Raw genomic sequence first — 17,954 nt, 5'->3', positions numbered from 1 at the left:
ACAATTCCAAACTAAAGTCTTATTTGGAGTATTTTATTTAAGTTAATAATAATGACTTTGTAGCCTTAATGACATATTTAGTTTTAGTTAATGAAATTATAATCACACATCTAACCAAACTAAAGTGACATTCTCAAAGAAAAAAAAAATCCTCAATTTGATTTGATTACATCCTCACATGTCGTTCCAACTAAAAAAGATTTTTTTTTTCAATAAATATTGTTTTGATTGGATTAAAATAAAAAAATTTAATTTATTATCTTAATTTAAAAAATATCTGATCAATTATCTTCTTTCTAAAAATGAAAGAAAGAAATTATTCAAACATGGACCTGCCGAAATAGCAAAATCCTTGAGCAAAAATATTAATCGAGAGAGAGATTGAAGTAGTTGAATAGTAATTGTCATCAAATGAAGAAAAGTGAGTGAACTTGAAGATCAACAATGGCAGTAACGTAAAATGGAAGCAGATTCAGAGAGTTAAGAGTCAGAAGTTTAATCCAAACCATAAACAATTCAACGAAAATCAATAATCCAATCCAACAATAATACAATAAAGTATCGATTTTTGTTTCCAAATTCCAAATTCCAACTACACCCATTTCTTCTCTTCATTCCACCAACGAATAATCCTGCCCTCTCAAACGTCTATCTGCCAAAGCCTTCCCCTGCTCTCTTCTCCTTTTGGTCTTCCCGAGGCCCTGCGTCCATTTCCACTCCAAATTTTTGCAGACCCATCTTCCATTTGCCCCCTTCACTGCCGCATTTCGGACTATTTGATCCTCGAAATCAACGCATTTCATCTCTCGCCGCTGATCTCTGTCTTTCTCTCTCTCTCGCATGGATTATAAATCGTGTAAAGTCTCTTTCTCCTCTGCTTTCTTTTTCGTTTCTGGTTGTCTCGATGTTTTTTGCTGGATCTTGTTTCTCTTTTCTCATCCTGTTTGTTTGTTTGTCTGGTTATTTGATCAATTAGTTGCAGGGGATGATGTTCTGGGGATTGGGGTAGAGAAGATTAAGTGGGGTTGAAGGATTAGATAATATTTTGGATGTTTTTGTTTTCATTTTCCCTTTTTGATGATGGGAGAAGGTGGGGATTGATGAGGAAGCTGGGTTTCTGATTTGGGTAAAGACCATTTTTAATCTCAGGTTTCGATAGACAAGATTCCCATGTGTTTGGAGAGGCAACACTTTTTATGGAACTCTGCTAATCAGAGCCTGTTTCTTCTCTCATGGCGGTCGATCTTGCTGTCTGGACCACTTTTTTGTTGTGGGGGTTTTCTGTTTTTAGATGATCTTGCTGGCTTGCTCTATTGGCTTCAAATCTGTCTCGTTCTTCTTCATGATGATCTCTTCACTGCATTGTTGTTTTACAGCTCGAAGTTCTGTTGTTTTATCAGTGTTGTGAGAGAAATTCTTGATACAAAGTATTTGTTTATAGCAAGGAGATGCAAAATCCTCTAGTTTATTTCTTGAGATATGGGGCACTCTTATGTTGCTTGTAAACATTATGCATGATCATTATGTTAACTGCAAAACTCCTTAGGAACAAACACCTGCAAAGAGGCATTGAACCTAGCTAAATACCAAACCTCCCTCAAATTACTCATCACATCTAGAAGTTCTCCTAAGAAAGACACAAAAAACAAAAAAGCCATGCATAATCATTATGTTACAATGAGAAATTTTAAGGGTTTTGTTGGCTTCCTATCTGCTATAGTTAGTGGATGGATTGGGATGTCTGTGTCTTCTGGTAATTAAGCATTGTTTAGATTTTTAAATTTTATCGTAATGATAGACGAATGAAAGACGTGTTCATGATGGTGTAGAAACTTGGAGTGTGTTGTGCTAAATTTTTCATGTAATTCACCAACATAATAGCCTTCTCTTCCTGGAAAAAAAGGACAAAAAGGAAAATAATTTAGACCTTCTATATTATGTATCTTGTTTTGGGGGGAAAATTCAGTGTTTACCTGAGTGACTCAAATTTAATTTATAGTTTTAATTTCATCAAATTGAACTTTGAAGTTAAATACATAAGACAAGGGACAGGATCAAAGATCCATAGAGCATCAACACACAAGACAAGATCCAAAAAAGGTACCCATCAAGGCTAGGTCTTTCCTCTCCTTTTTGTAATATTTTATACCATCAATGAAATATTGGTTACCTTTTTATTATTATTTTTCTAATTGTGGGTGGGTATCTGTGGCCTGTGGGTGTTACGTAGCTAGCTTGTCCTTTGCCTTGATGGGACTATTTCTGTGGATCTTGCTTCTTCTGGTTGTTGGATACTTCTTAACTGGGTTTGGGTGGTTTGATGTCAGGTTTCGGGATTTTTGACTGGTTTGAGCTTGTGAATAAGTTCTCTTATTTTCATGACTGGGTTGGGGTATTTTTGTGGATTTTGTTGGTTGAATTTTGTTTGATTTCTTCGTTGGTTCAAGGGAAGTTTTCTAGAATATATCCCTCTAACCACCTCCCAAAGCAGGGATCAATCTTTGCAGTTTGTATAGGCTACTTGTGCCAAGATAAACTTTTTTTTTTTTGGTTATGGAGAGATACACTTTTTAGATACTTTGAGTTTACTGTTGAATTAATATTCTTTGTTATATTGCCAACATGAGCATAGCTAAAATGGTTAAAGCATATATCCTGACTAAATGGCAGAGGTTCCCTTCATATTGTTTAGCTCAAAAGAAAATATCCCTTGTGTTCCTCTCCCTTTTCTTCTTTTGGAACCATTATCAACTCTTAACAAACTTCTACTAACTCATGTACAAACCAACTAACCCAATGCCCAACAACTAAGTCCCTTGCCTTACTGACACGTAGATTTTGAAGAATTTGTGGATTATATCATTTTTTCATAGCTTCTAGATGGTATTCTCTTCATAAATCTTCTTGTAATTACACTAAGTTTGTTACGCAGACCAATTGGAAGGGGTTTCCTCTTTAACCCATTCACTTAGCAAGAATATCCTATCATCCCCCGTCTGTAATATCTTTTCTTCTTTAGGTACTTGAGTTTTCCATAAAAAGAAAACTAAGCTAAGAAAACCAATACCGTTTCTTCTTTCCTCTTCTAGAATTATGAAGTACCAACAATGAGCTGGTCATGACGTAAATTTTCAAGTTATTTTCATCTTTAAGAAAATATTTTATGAGACTATCATTTCTGTATTGTAAAGTTTCTTTTGTAGTCTCTTTAGGCTTTGGGAGTGGGAGGAAATTTTATCTTCACTCTTTCCTCTTTTTAGTAATAAATTTTACTTTATTACATATAAAAAGTTCATAATCTGTATTTGTAATCTATTTCTTTTGTCTATAGCAGGATTTGGGACCTTGGTATGATGTGGTTAGAGCGTTGATAGATTACCAGTATGGTTGGTGTTGAAGAAAATGACTTGAGTGAATCAAGTTTGTTAAACCACCAAGGAACTCCGCGCCAAGATGTTATAGCTGTTTCTTCTTCTTCTTCATCTTCTTTGTCGTCTTCTTCGTCTGAGAACGAGTTACAATCCCGATCTAATGAAAATGCCTCTCGTGAACTGGTACTATACAACCCATCTGCTAATGATGGAGGTGCAGACGAACCTGTATCCGCACGACCTATAGAGCGCCCTCACCCCCCATTTCATGGACACTCGACTCCCAATTCTTCCAGAGCTTTGCCATCTGTAGGGGCCTTTACTGTCCAGTGTGCAAGCTGTTTTAAATGGAGGCTCATTCCAACAAAGGAAAAATACGAGGAAATACGCGAACATCTGTTGGAGCAACCTTTTCACTGTGAAACTGCTCGGGAGTGGCGGCCTGATATCTCTTGTGACGATCCTGCTGACATTACTCAAGATGGCAGTAGGCTTTGGGCAATTGACAAGCCTAATATAGCACAGCCCCCTCCTGGTTGGCAAAGGCTACTACACATCAGAGGTGAAGGAAGCACCAAGTTTGCTGATGTGTATGTACTTTAAATTCTATATTATCACTACTTTTTTGTGGGTTTCATTGTCAATACCTCCAGTCATCAGTTAGGTTCGGTCTACCACCATCTCTCTTAAAGTCTCGTTTGATAACCATTTGATTTTTAGTTTTTGGTTTTGAAAATTAAGGTTACAAATTCTACTTTTACTTACGTGTTTCTTTGCTTTGTTATCTGCTTTTTGAAAACATTTCAAAATTTAAGCTAAATTTTGAGACCTAAAAAGAATAGTTTCTAAAAATTTGTTCTTGTTTTGAAAATTTGGCTAATAATTCACGACATACACCCAATAATCTATGAGGAGGCTTTGCCCACCTCAAGTCTAGTTTCAATAGACAAAAGAGTTCTAAATTATTAAAGCTTTTTGGGGCTCGAACCCATGACCTTCGAGGTTATCTCCAAACATCTCTGGTTCTTACCACTAGGTCACTCGGGGTCAGGGATATAAAAGTAAATATCTTTGTGTTGCCTTCAACATATAAAATGTCTCCTTCCATATATAACCATTTACGTTTTCTTACTTTCAGTTTAGCCACAAAGTAAGTTGTAATTTGTAGCATGTAACATAAACTGTAGATTTTATTAAATTTTATCTTTTACTGCTTTTCAGGTATTATGTTGCGCCATCGGGCAAGAAGCTTCGTTCCATGGTGGATATCCAAAAGTATGTTGGTGTATATCATATGCTTCAGAATTTGTTTAATGATGTTAGGTTTAAATACTATTTTGGTTTTTGTATTTTCAAAACGGCTATTTTGATCCTTGTAATTTCAACTTTGGTTCATTTTGGTCTCCATTTACAAAATTTTAACATAAATTTTATACAAAATGGAAATCCTTTGATGCAATCTTATGGCCACATTTCAAGAAATTTTTAGTGAATTGTGATGCTAATATTGTGATAGAAAGAAATGAGATGAAAATGAAAATGAAGACACTATGATAGTAACTTTTTAAAGTACAGGGACCAGAATAAACTTTCTTAAAATACAGTGACTAAAATGAACAAAAGTAAAAGTTTAAAGTATAGACCATAATAGATGTTTTGAAAGTACATGAACCAAAGCCAAACTATAGAGAGACTAAAATAGTATTTAAACTATAATTTTATTTCCTATACTTGATGGAATTCTGGTAAATAATCCATGGCCTACCATAAGTGTGTTAAATATTTATCTCCTTTCAGTATTTCCTTTGCACCCTCTGATGCTTCATTTGGTTCTCTAGATACCTGGTTGAACATCCAGAATACCAAACAGAAGGTGTATCCATGACACGGTTTTCATTTCAAATCCCAAAGCCTCTGCAGGAAAATTACGTGAGAAAGCGTCGTGCCAATATCGACGGTTCTAGGCTTGAATCTGGTGAAGGTACTTGTTTATATTCGTTTCTTATCCCGCCCCCAATGCCCCTATTTAGCAAGCAATCCATTGACTCTAGATTTCCATTTCTAGAGGTGGGTTTTCTGAAAGTTGTTTGTAGAAACTGATTCTAGTCTAGTTTCCTAAAACTGTTTCTAATTTAAAGATGAACAATTCTGTTAGGAACCAACCAGAAAAACAGATCAATACGTCAAAATATTGTTTATATCATTGGTAGGTTCATAGTCTGCAGTGACCGCACGTTAAACAGTAAATGCTATAACAGTATATTCTCCCATGTTTTGTGCAGTGAATCCAATATCATGGGCTCGTCCAGGCGATTCTACTGCATTGCAGCTTGGAAGACCCAGACTCCCGGGACTGCCCTCAACTGAAACCGTTATCGACACCATCACTCGGTCAGGAAAGAAGGTGAAAAGAAAGGAGATGCACAGAAATTCCCTATTTGATGAATATGAAAAGTAATGGTCATAAACTGGAACTGGTGTTGGTTCTGTGATTGTATTTTGTTCCTTGTTTTGTTGCAGCATTACATACCATATCAATATGGTTCCATCAAAAAGGGAAAAGATGCAACTCCAAAAAAAGAGATGGCAGGAGGAATTTTGGAAAGAAAATGATGACACAAAAATGTAATTAATTGTTATAACCTTATAGGGATGTTTTTGGTGTGCAATCAATGGGGGGTGTCAAAATCACAAGACTTGAAATGTTTTTTTAACATAGTGGTGCTTTTGTTATGAATTTGAAGAAAATTTGTTTTGCACAAAACCAGAAATGGCAATAATAGTTAGTAGATTCGGTTTTTATGGAAATGTCAAAACGTCGATGTCATAGTGAGTACTATGTTTACTCAAAGGTAATTTGCTTCTGGCTTTTTCTTTTAGTTGAACCTATTGCACGATTGAGTTCTAGTGTTCGAGACCTAGAGAGTTTCATATCTTCTCTTCGCTAGAGAGACTCGTTGAGATCGAGCAGGTTCCTTGTTGTGCTCATTTTAGAAATAAAACTACATCGATGTAAATTTAGTATAAAATATCATTGAAATGCAAAGATGAAAGATGTAATAAAAATTACCGTAATCGTTCTACTTGACCAACAATGGTTCCATGCCCTAAACAGAGCAATGAAGTTCAATTTAAAATTAAAATTGAGATCTCTTAAAAAAACCGACCATTTTTTTTCCAGAAAAAAAGCACTAAAAATTTTTTGTAGGAAAGAGCAGACTTTAATGTTTTGGTTTACTCAAAAAAATGAGCTCCATTACTCATGGGGAGGTGAATTCAGAGGGAGATGATTGAAAAATATACAATCTCTAAAGTTGTTTTTTTTTTCCTTTTATTGTCTTCTCTAAAATTCTCTCCTAATCATTTTTAGCCCTTTCACTAACAATCCAAACGGGACCTAGATCAAATAATTTTTTTAAACAAATAAAATACTTTGACTATCAATCAAACCGTTACACATACACTAACACAATTAATTAATTATGAAACCACACCATTAAGCCAAATAGATTCTTTAAAAGATCTATGTTTATCTATTTTTATAAATGATGATATTTGTTGTAGTGATTCATGGACGTCCTAGGTTTTCCTTCTTGTCCTATCTCTAGATAGAGGGTAATCAACTACGTTTTGGTCATTACTTATATCCTTCTCTTGATTATCCTATCTCTCTATTAAGTATTTGTTATATAATAGGTGTAGTATCGTATGTTCTAAAAGTAATCCATCTATTGGATCAACTTAAAGAGATGATTGAGGAACGATTATAATAGATGTAGTATCATGTTCTAAAGAGATTTATGTTGAGCACACGCTTGCCCTTAGGCAATTTTGTCGATCCATTGAATTCTCGAGAATTGAAGCTATTTTTTCTTTTTTTTACCATATTTAAAACTCTCCGATTGCTTTTTCTGTGAAAAAAAAAATGCCCCCATAACTATTTGTGACTTTTTTTTTTTTGGTTCTCTTTTCTTTACTTATAGTAGGCGTTATGAAAACCCAAAAGTGTAGCAGTGCTTAATTACCGAATGAATCAAGCATGGGTGAGTTTTTGATAACATATATTATATTTAATATTAATTTTTCTAAAATTATTAAATTAAAATTACTTTTATAAAAACAAATATTTATAAATATTTTGGAAAAATAACTATGCAATCAAACTTCCCCTGAAATTTCTCTATAATTTTTCAAGCACAAATGGTTTAATTACTAAAGCTGGGCCCAAATTCATTCATTAGACAAAACAGGTCCAGTCCTGCAACAAAATATTATAAATATGTTTTCTTAATATAAAAAATAACTATTAATATAATATTTTAAAGATCAAATTGCAAATATAAAGTCTTTTCTAAATTTATGAATATCGATTTTGGCAGTAATAACAAGTTACGTGGTGATCTAGATAATTGATGATTGACTCGTAATTAATTAACTTAAATATAATCATAGTATTCACTGAATTATATGTATTATATATTTCATTATATTATATCTATTTGTTTTTCAATTGGTAATTTATTATATTTTATCTCAATTATTCTGATTTTTTTTTCTCTCCCTCCCTTCACATGCATAGGTTAGAAGGTGCAATCATGGAATTGGAATTCAATGAATATACTCAAGGGGACACTACTATATTATATCATTTAATATTATAAATATTACCAAAATACTATTCTAATTCTTGTCATTAATTTTTCTTTTTATAGATTATCTAAGAAAAAATTTGATATAGAGTCTAGAGTCTTGACATACATTTTGTTTATTTACTCAAGTAGATGTCTTTTTGAACCAATATTGAAAACCATGTGTAATAGATTAAATTTTGAGCTCTAAAACATGTTTACATTAATGTTAAATAATTAATAAAAGAAATTAACTTGTGTAGTTTAAGCTTTTATTTATTTTCTCTTTATACTTTTAAAATATATATATTTGGTCACATTACTTTTAACTTTTTCTTATTTTAATCAATACACTTCTAAAATGTTCATTCCGATCTCAATACTTACTACTTTCTGGTTTTAATCTTGTTTGTAAAATCCTAACACAATTTTTATATATTATGAAAACTCTTTTAATAAGAAGCTGTGAGAAACTTTAAAGAAATCTATTGAGGACAATATTATGCTGAAATTATGATGAAAATAATAAAATACAAATATCAAAATAACTATTTTTTAAAAAAATATAAATACCAAAATAGAAAAAAATTGATAAATTATGAAAGTTTTGAGACTACAATCATGTAAATATAAAAGGAATCAAAATAGGATCTAAACCAAAAGAAAAAGAAAAAAAATTGATTATTTAATATTGTTGTTTTTTTTTAATTGTTATAATTAGATATTATTATCAATCATACACCCTTTGTCTTATTTGTAAAGCCATGATTCTCTCTAGTAGTGGTTTCCACTCGATTATTGAGAGCACTATACGATATACCACATGGTCTAGAACTTCATTGAGATTTAGAGGGAAAAAAGTATGAGATTTAGAGATTTTTTTTTTTTTTTATAAATTTTCTTAGGTCAATTTGGATCTTTGATTATTTGGAACTCTATGAATGTTTATATTTAATGGAGAAACAACCCAACATTGAAATATAATTCGAGAGAGAATTGAAAGAAATATTAGAAAGCTAAACTAGATCCGGAGATTATAACATTTTAATTTTCATCCAATAAATTTAATATTGAGAGAAGAAAAAAAAAAGAATAGGTTAGGATATATTTGTGATACTTCGAGTAGGGAGAGACACATGATTGAATCCATATTGTATTTGAATGAGAGAGATTTGTTGTGGAGGAAAACTGCCACGTGTAACAATAGAAGCTATAGAACGTGCAGGTTGCCCTCACCAAGTAACAATAGGCCCAATATGTGAGTCTCGCATGTACGAGGATCTCACCGTGCTATGTGTTCCTGCGAGGCTAGCCATTAGACATCGACTATAAAGATGAGGTGCTTGTACCCCTAGAGGTATCTTTGAATATGGAATACGAAACTACAAACTATCAATTCAACTTCTTATTAACTTGAACGTCAGAGTGCTCACTCTTCTTCTTGCAGTCTGGTGGCTAGCGAGTTCTCTTTAAAATTCGATGAAGATTTTGGATTCAATAAGGTCTTGAGACTATCAATATAGTCCATTTGCTAAAACCTTCAAAGATAAGCGTAATTGGCCTCATAATCAAATTTGTATTTGGCCTAAAAATCAAATTTGAATTCTACGTCTTGGGTTTGAAGTGTTACAATATTAAATAATTTAAATCTTTTCTCCATGAAGAAAATCGTTATCACTGAGAGTTGGATATAAATATGATGTTATTTTCACTAAATTAGAATATGAAAAATCTAACAGAATGAAAAAAAATATAAATATATTAGTAATTTAGCAAATTTTAAATTCATTCGACGTGTAAGAATATTAAACTTTAAAAACTTTAGCTTTCGAGTCCAGATTTGGAATCATTTGATATCAAACTTTTCGTATTGAAATACTTCTGTCCAAATCTTTGAGATTATGACTAAATCTTCGTACTTTGAAGATATATACTTAAAAATATCGCAAACAAACAAAAAAAAAGTTTGCATTGTTTTAAGAAATCATTATTTAGTTATGGCCAAGTATCTAAAACTTTTAAATGTAGATGAAAATGTCAGGAAAAATTAATAGAAATATCAATAAAATACAAACGTCACATATTTTTAGAAAAATTATAATAAATATTTAAATTAACAAATAAATATTTGACTCTTTTTTGAATAAATTAAAAATTATTAATATTAATAAGTTTGTCGACTAATATGACCAGAAGTTTTTAATATATTTGATACTATACAATATCAATAATAATAATAAATATTATTTTGACTTTTTTAGTAGGATAAATTGGGATTTGAACCTCCACTTTGATGAAGAAGTAGGTATCAATTGCCATTGAACTATACTCAACTTGACATTATTTTAACTATCTATACTCGCTCTCTCACTAAACTTTAAAAAAGTTTAATCTATGGTTGATATTGAAGAATTATTACAAACTACACAACACAATTATGTTCATATTAACTTGAACGTTGTTCTGTAAAAAAAGTACCAAAATATTTCATGTGGTACTAAAAATTGATATTCTCAATTCCTAACCACAAGAATCACAACTTCAATAATTACATATTAACTTATATATATATTATACTATAAATAATAAAAATTCCAAGATAAAACATCTCAATCATTCCTTCAAATTAAGAGGGAAAATAATGGAGTTTATTTATTTAAAGAAAAAAGGACAAAAATAGTAGAGTTGAAAATGCTATAATAAAAGTACTGTTTTTTTTTTTAAATTTAATCTTAATGGGCATTGTTGATTGAGTGATTCCTATGGAGGGATCTAATAAACGGTAGGGAACACATATAGTTGGGTGTTGGGTTGGCAATTATTTAATGTTTTTGGCATTCTCTTGCTAGTAATTCTGTATTCATTTATTTGCTGATTTGGCTTCTTTCATATCCAAATCATTTCATATCTATGGTAGTATATATAATAGGCAAAAATCACTCGGGGTCCCTTCGATAATGTTTTTGTTTCCTATTTCTTATTTTTATAATCACTTACGGTCTACGATAACACGCTGCGATTCTCAAGGCTTGTAAGAAGCCCAACCTATAACCTAATTCTCTCAAGTTTAGATCGGACGACTATTAACTTAAGCATTGAAGTGCTAATTCTATTTTGCAGGTCCCTACTCACTCTTCCACTCTTCGATTATGACCTTTGCGACCTTGATCACTTTTCGAATCAAACATACTAGATTTGACAAAAATAGGATAATAAACATGAAAAAAAAATATATGGATAAATTCAATGAATATAACATTTTAATCCCATCTCAATATTGGATCATCTTAATTGTTAAACTAAAAAAGAACAAAAATAATAATTATAAAGGAACTGAAAAAAAAGGTCAAATGTCTTTGGAAAAGATAAAGATTTTTGAAGTTCCATCTAGCGATGGGTACATACTTGTTTTTCTGATGTTGTGTAAAGTCTCATTCTTATTCCCTTCAATAAGTGAGGCAATTGGGTTGTAAAATCAAGCAAAAGGGGAATTTTTTATCTTTTATCTTTTATTTTTTTGGGAACTGGCCAAAGTTTGATTTAACCTTATATAGGGCATAAGAATATTTTATGGACCACTAACAAAATTACCCTGTAAAAACTATTTAATTTTCACATCAAATCTTTTGAGATTTATATTTTTTTTCTTTAGAGATAATGATTTGACACCATAAAAACTCTGGATTTCTCCTCTCTAATTATTGGTTTCTTTAATTTTGGAGTTCAAGAAAATCATATACGAGGTATTTAACTTTTTATATGTCTAATACTCTCTCTAAATTATTTAAAGTAATTTACGTATATTAAGTTTTGAAAACAACCCTCACTCTTTATTTTTTAGACTGTTACATTATCAACTAATGAGATCATAAAGAGAAATATAGATATATGATTACTCAAATTATAATTATTGATTATGGATCAATCACTATTTGAAAAATCAACTGTGATTCTTTAGAAAATGATTATAAACTAATTTAATTATTATAAAAGTGATTTTTACTTATTACCAAACACTCGGAATTTTTCAAAACATATTTTTGACTATCGAAAATCATTTAAGAAGTTAATTCAAACGAACTCTAAGTCGGCATAAATTGAGAGAAGATTCTTGATAGCCACATGTCACACCATCAACAAGTCCATGTCATGCATATTTGGGAACATCTTATACACCCATCAATAGAATTCCCCAATAGTAACTTTCTGGGTCCCACAAATTTAGGTCAATACCTCCTCCTCCAATCGATCGCTGCCAAGTGGCACTCCTTCAAACAATTGGGAGACAGCGGTGGACCCCACTTGGAAGACAGTTGAGACATGTTGCCTTGTTCTTTGCCTACAGTTTGAGCCCCCATTGGAATTTTGTTTAATAACCATTTCCCAAGCCCTAACATACCAATTTGGACTTTTATTTTATTTTTTAATATATACATAGCAAAAACATTTTCACATATTTTCTAATACTCTTTTTTATTTTGCAAATGTAACAAAATTTTTTAAAATTAGACTTTCTTCCTTTTATTACGATTTTGCCATCATTATTTTAGGTATATCATTGATATAAATGATACACATTTTTCTTTTATATTCTTAAGTATTCGAATTAACTCACGTGCACCTCGATTAATCTCACAAGACTACTGTTTGAAATTGACTCTACTACAAGTAGTTGTCAAAGAAATTCATAAGATATTAAATCTTAGGTAGGTTAAATAATATACTTTTTTAGAAATTAGGTATTCTCTTTAGAAAACTGCTCATTTTAAAGGTATAATCGATTTTTCTATTATTATTTTTTTTTTTTGAGTTCGGCCTCCATTTATTACTATATTTACGAAATAAAATTATAAAAATGTTGTTGCTATATTTAAATTTTGCTTTATTTGCAAGCGGTCTATACGTATATATTTTGCCATGGAAGTTTCTTTTAAGGAGACAATTTATGGCCTTTTATTGGAGGCTCTTACTTCTCACACACCCTATGGATATATATTTTCTTTTAAATAATTATTGTGTTGCATTAAATATAGTTGGTAGAAATTTGAATCAATGTCCCAACAAGTTGGTGAAAAATAAAATTTAGGATGGAAATTGTGATAAACACTTTCGTTTATCTTTTATGTACATGAATCAAATTAATTGAGATGAGAGTTAAGTGATAATGAGAGTGAAGATATGAGGATCAAGATCCTCTTTTAGTCTTGTTTGCTATTTCAATCAAGTTGGCAAGTCGAATATAATATCAAATTTATAGACCTTTTGATTTTTTAGATTTCTTTTCATAAAAATATTAGTAATTTGATATATATCACCCCGTATTTCTCTTTGAGTGATATATGAACAACCACATTCATGTATAAACTATTCTATAGATAATACGTATAGAATTTTCTATTTTAAAACGAATACTAACATGTTAAAAATAAATTAGACAATGTAGCATATTTGTCTTATACTTCTTCAAAATCTTATATTAAATTTATAGACACGAATTAATTATCATTCTATATAGTTATAGAAATCTAGAATAATCATATAATTTATCGTCAAAAAATAAATGAGACTTTATTGACGTTCAAAATTCATTAAATTTACTTTCTTCTTATTCTTTATTAAGTAATTTATTTCTTCTTTTTCGCAAAAATCTATCATATCATAGAAACTAGAGAGAAATGACTACTTCCCCCTTCTACTTTTCTTTTAAAAAATCAATCAATTCTAATATACTTTTTAATGTGATAAAATATGGGGGAGATCCTATGTGTAGAACAAATTTTAAGAAAGATACTCTTAACCAAGATCATCAATGTGTCAATATGTTCATCGTTTCTTCATGCTCATGGATTCAACATCTACACGAGGGATCATCTATATTTCCAAAGTATGACCAAAAAAAATTTACAAAAAAGTATTACAAAATATCGACAATTTGGACATAATATTAATACTAATAAATTTTAACTTATTTAAAAAATAAAATATTTATTTGTTATTTTAAATATTTATTATGATTTTTTTAAAAATAATTTTCCATAATATCCATCAACGTCAACATTTTATTGATGTTTTTACCATCATTGACATTTAAAACCTTGGTCTTAGTTTTTTTTGGTATCCCATTTTATGAATATTAAACAATGGAATGTGAATATTGATCCAATCTACCTGTATTTGATTTAGTTAAGTGGCCCTGACTAATGTAAATAAATAGAAAGTAACGTGTGAACAAGCATGCATGAAGCGTTCTATGAAGTATGTTTCTAAATAACATAATGTTTTGATAGTTAACTCTATAACTTTTAATATTAAAGAACGAAGTTTATGAAAATGTGTGAATTCACGAATTACACAAAAAGAGAGTGATTTTAAAGATATAACTATATGTTCTTGTTAGATATTAGTTGGAGGAAGATATGTTAGAGACCTTTTCGTTTTTTTTAACAGTAAGACATTTACCTAAATAGTATAATATATATTTGCAAATATGTTAAAGAGTTTCAATTTTTATAAAAATAACAGTCTAATTAAAATCTTAACTCAAATTTGAATATAGTATAAACCACAATTATGAAACTATAAGTTATGCAAGAGTTTAAAACTTTTTCTAAAGTGCATACTAAGATTACAATTTTAAAAATATTTTTCAAAATTTAAACACTAAAAACTAATATATATATATATATATATATATATATATATTATTAAACAGCTTTATTTTTTAAAAGTCCAAAACAAAACCTCGATGGAGACATTGGTAGCAAAAAAACAAAATGTATTCTAATTCCATCGATATTTCTTGAAAAAGTTATAAAAATAAAAAAATTTGTAAAAAAATATTTAAATTAACAAAAATCATTTCACCCTTTTAAATAAGTTAAAAATGATAAATATTAACATTTGGTCTATATTAGTGATATTTTCATATTTTGTCAATTTTTTTACAATAGTATAAAAATGTCGATTATCTCCTTATATTGATGTCGAACTCATAGACGTATGAAAATACCAAATATAAATATTGACGTAGCAATACAAATTTAATATTTTGTTTTAACATTCTAAACACTAACTTACTTTTATTATTAAAAAAATAAAAGGAAAAAAAGAAAGAAAAATCTCTTCCATTCCACTAAATGGAACAGTTGGTGATTTACTTTACTGACTGAAAAAACCAAAAAAATAATGCTTGAACCCCTTCAAAAAATTTGATTGATATAGATTTGACATATATATATATATATATATATAATTTAATTTCTGTCACAAGAGGACTAAACAAATCTAATAAAATAAATGGATGAAAAGACAAGTCTTGAACCCTCTGGTAGCTCATAAATTTGGTTGTCCTACCAGCTGCTGGCTTGTTTTAGCCCAAACAGTTGATTTCTTAATCAATTCTATCTAATAATGCAATCTTTATTTGCTTTAGGAACCATATCATACCTTAAATTGGTTAGGAAGAAGATGGCTAAAGATTTATTTATTGATTTTTTAAAAATATGTTTTACGAAATCGATAGAAGATATACATATGTTGTAAAATCGCGAATGACACTCAAATTCTAATCTTAGCAATTCACTAGGAGATGTCAGGTGTTGAGAAATTTAGATCTTATTTTATTGATTTTAATCTCGACCCATCCTCCTTACTTTCTTACAAATCTTCCATAATATTTATGAGTGAAAAGTTCATCTCATGTGTTCTTATTTTTATAAATCTTTGGAAATAAAAGTTTCACCATGACTTAAAATTCTCCGATAATTTAAGAATTATAAAAATTATTTTCTAAAATAAATGAGTTATTTCTTCCCTAATATGTTTCGATGGATCACCAAGGCCACCCTATTTAGCAAGGCTTCACTGAGTATTCTCTTATTTCCTAATTCATTGTAAATCCAATTCATTATTAATTTAAAGTTTAATTAAATATAATTATTTTTCAATGTCTATTTTAATATTCTTCCAGTAAAATAAATTTGTTATGATGAATATTGTAGGAGGAGCTAATAAAGAGACCTAAGAGACTATAGATTTTTTTAGTACATTCTCTAGTAACCTTAAATTATTTCATCCAAACTCATTAAATGTAAATAATTTATTGTTCAAGGATACAATATAATTGCTTGTAAATTTAACCTTAACAAAATGATTCATAATTATAGTTTGGTAAATTTGTTGTTTTATTCCAACTAAACATCTATTTTCGTGACTCTCATTATTCCTCTAATGAACAATCTTTTACGTTTAGATCATGTATTATTTGAAAAATCTAGGTATGTTAACGTCCTTTGCATTGAATTTTATAATTTACAAGAATTGTGTATAGATGGTTCTAGTATACTTGCACTTATCATAATTAGGAAAGTTTTGAATTTCATTGTAAGAAGTCATTGTCTTGCCATAAGAATCCATCACATGTTCAAGGTCCAACAAGCTTCAACCAGCTAATTCATGACTTAAAAAACAACTAATTAATAACCCTTCAAGATTCAAGAATCAAAGGTACTTAGAATAATTACTTTTAGAATATCTTATCCTTTGAAAGAGATTTATGCATAAAATTTCAAGGACCGTTTGTTTTTTGAGAATACAGATGCCTCACATCTTTAGATGCCTGAAATTTCAGATGTCCGGAATTTTAGATGTCCGATATCTTCAGATTGTCACGTTTGTTTCGTAGGAAAATATATAAGGATGTCCAGGAATATCTGGATAACCACATTTGTTTTGTAGGATTTATTCATGGGAATGTTTTAAATTTAATTATATAATGTTCCAAAAACGCCCTTACGAATATTCATATAATTTATACACTAATCTAATTTGCATTTATATAATATATTTTCTTAAAATTAATTTAATATTTTAGGTTTTTTATATTAATTACGTATATGTATTAATTTTTGTATGTTATTAGGTAGAATTCATATTAATATAAGACTTTTTTTTAAATAATTAGTATTTAATATAAATTTCATTTTCAACTTTAATATTTTTTAAAAATACAATTATATAATTAATGTTATATGGAGTAAAATTCATTTATTATATTATCAAAATATATTATTTTAAGAAGAAAAATATCAAAGGTAAGCTGGTCGTTAAAAAAATTTTAAAATTAAATAGAGATATTATATAATTTAATTAAAGTTTATTTTATATGTATATATAATATATGAATATACTCAATTGCTTATTAGTCAATGAGTATATTAATTTATTTAAACTATAAAATTACAAATAAAACCAAAAAATTTTGATAAAAGAAAATATATGAAAAAATAACGAAGGATAAAAAGTCAATATTGGATGCCCTCAACATAGGAATCATGGAAACCCATGTTTCAAAAGGACATCCAAATCAACTCGGATGTCTTCCAAATGAGTATCCTAGGATACCCAAGCATCTCGAGATCGATACCCGAATATCTTACGTTACCATAAAATAAAGGTGAGAATCCAGATGTCCGTCTCACGGAAATCTTGGATTCCCACAGAACAAACGACCCTTAAAAGAGATTCAAGAATGTCTTATCCTTTATGCAATTTATGCATAAAACATTTTCATTCAAATAATCTCAAGCATAAATATGCAAGAGAATTGTAAGGCTTTTTTTCCTGGGGAAGAATTATGAAAATAAGCACAATAAAGATATGTATTTATATATAACATTAGGTTAAAAATTTTACAAAAATAACATAAATTACAAACTTATACAATAACCTGAGACCAACCAAAAGTAACTTATGTGACATTTATGAAAAAAAAAACGTAATGATATTTTTATGAATACATATTTATTTTAAGCGATTTAGAATATAATTTTTTTTTATGATAAAAAGATTTTTAAGTTGGTAAGGGAAGAGATAATATTTAAATCTACTACTGATTTAAGCATATAGTGCCAGCTAAAATTGGCTAGAGTTGACTGATAATTTTATTATAAGAATA

At 29.5% G+C, this 17,954-nt stretch overlaps 1 protein-coding gene across 5 annotated transcripts; it reads left to right on the top strand.

Moving 5' to 3' along the window:
• The first annotated feature begins 426 nt into the window (after positions 1 to 426).
• On the top strand, positions 427 to 6,085 carry LOC111018191 (methyl-CpG-binding domain-containing protein 2). Of its 5 annotated transcripts, none has more exons than XM_088127937.1 (6): positions 427 to 856; positions 1,150 to 1,238; positions 3,335 to 3,961; positions 4,593 to 4,646; positions 5,210 to 5,352; positions 5,654 to 6,085. In XM_088127937.1, exons 3-6 carry the CDS (start codon positions 3,384 to 3,386, stop codon positions 5,827 to 5,829), a joined length of 951 nt encoding a protein of 316 aa, XP_087984063.1. In that variant the 5' UTR covers positions 427 to 856; positions 1,150 to 1,238; positions 3,335 to 3,383; the 3' UTR covers positions 5,830 to 6,085. The 5 variants fall into 5 exon arrangements, with proteins under 5 accessions (XP_087984063.1, XP_087984062.1, XP_022149874.1 ...); XM_088127936.1 differs by having other exon boundaries at positions 1,150 to 2,100; XM_022294182.2 differs by having other exon boundaries at positions 1,150 to 2,100; positions 3,332 to 3,961.
• The last annotated feature ends 11,869 nt before the right edge of the window (positions 6,086 to 17,954 follow it).

The sequence above is a fragment of the Momordica charantia genome, assembly GCF_013281855.1.
Source record: "Momordica charantia cultivar OHB3-1 chromosome 8 unlocalized genomic scaffold, Mcharantia_2.0 BLBB01000008.1, whole genome shotgun sequence".
Lineage (NCBI taxonomy): Eukaryota > Viridiplantae > Streptophyta > Magnoliopsida > Cucurbitales > Cucurbitaceae > Momordica > Momordica charantia.
The sequence above is the reverse complement of the archived record's forward strand: the minus strand, read 5'-3'. Positions and strand labels throughout refer to the sequence as shown.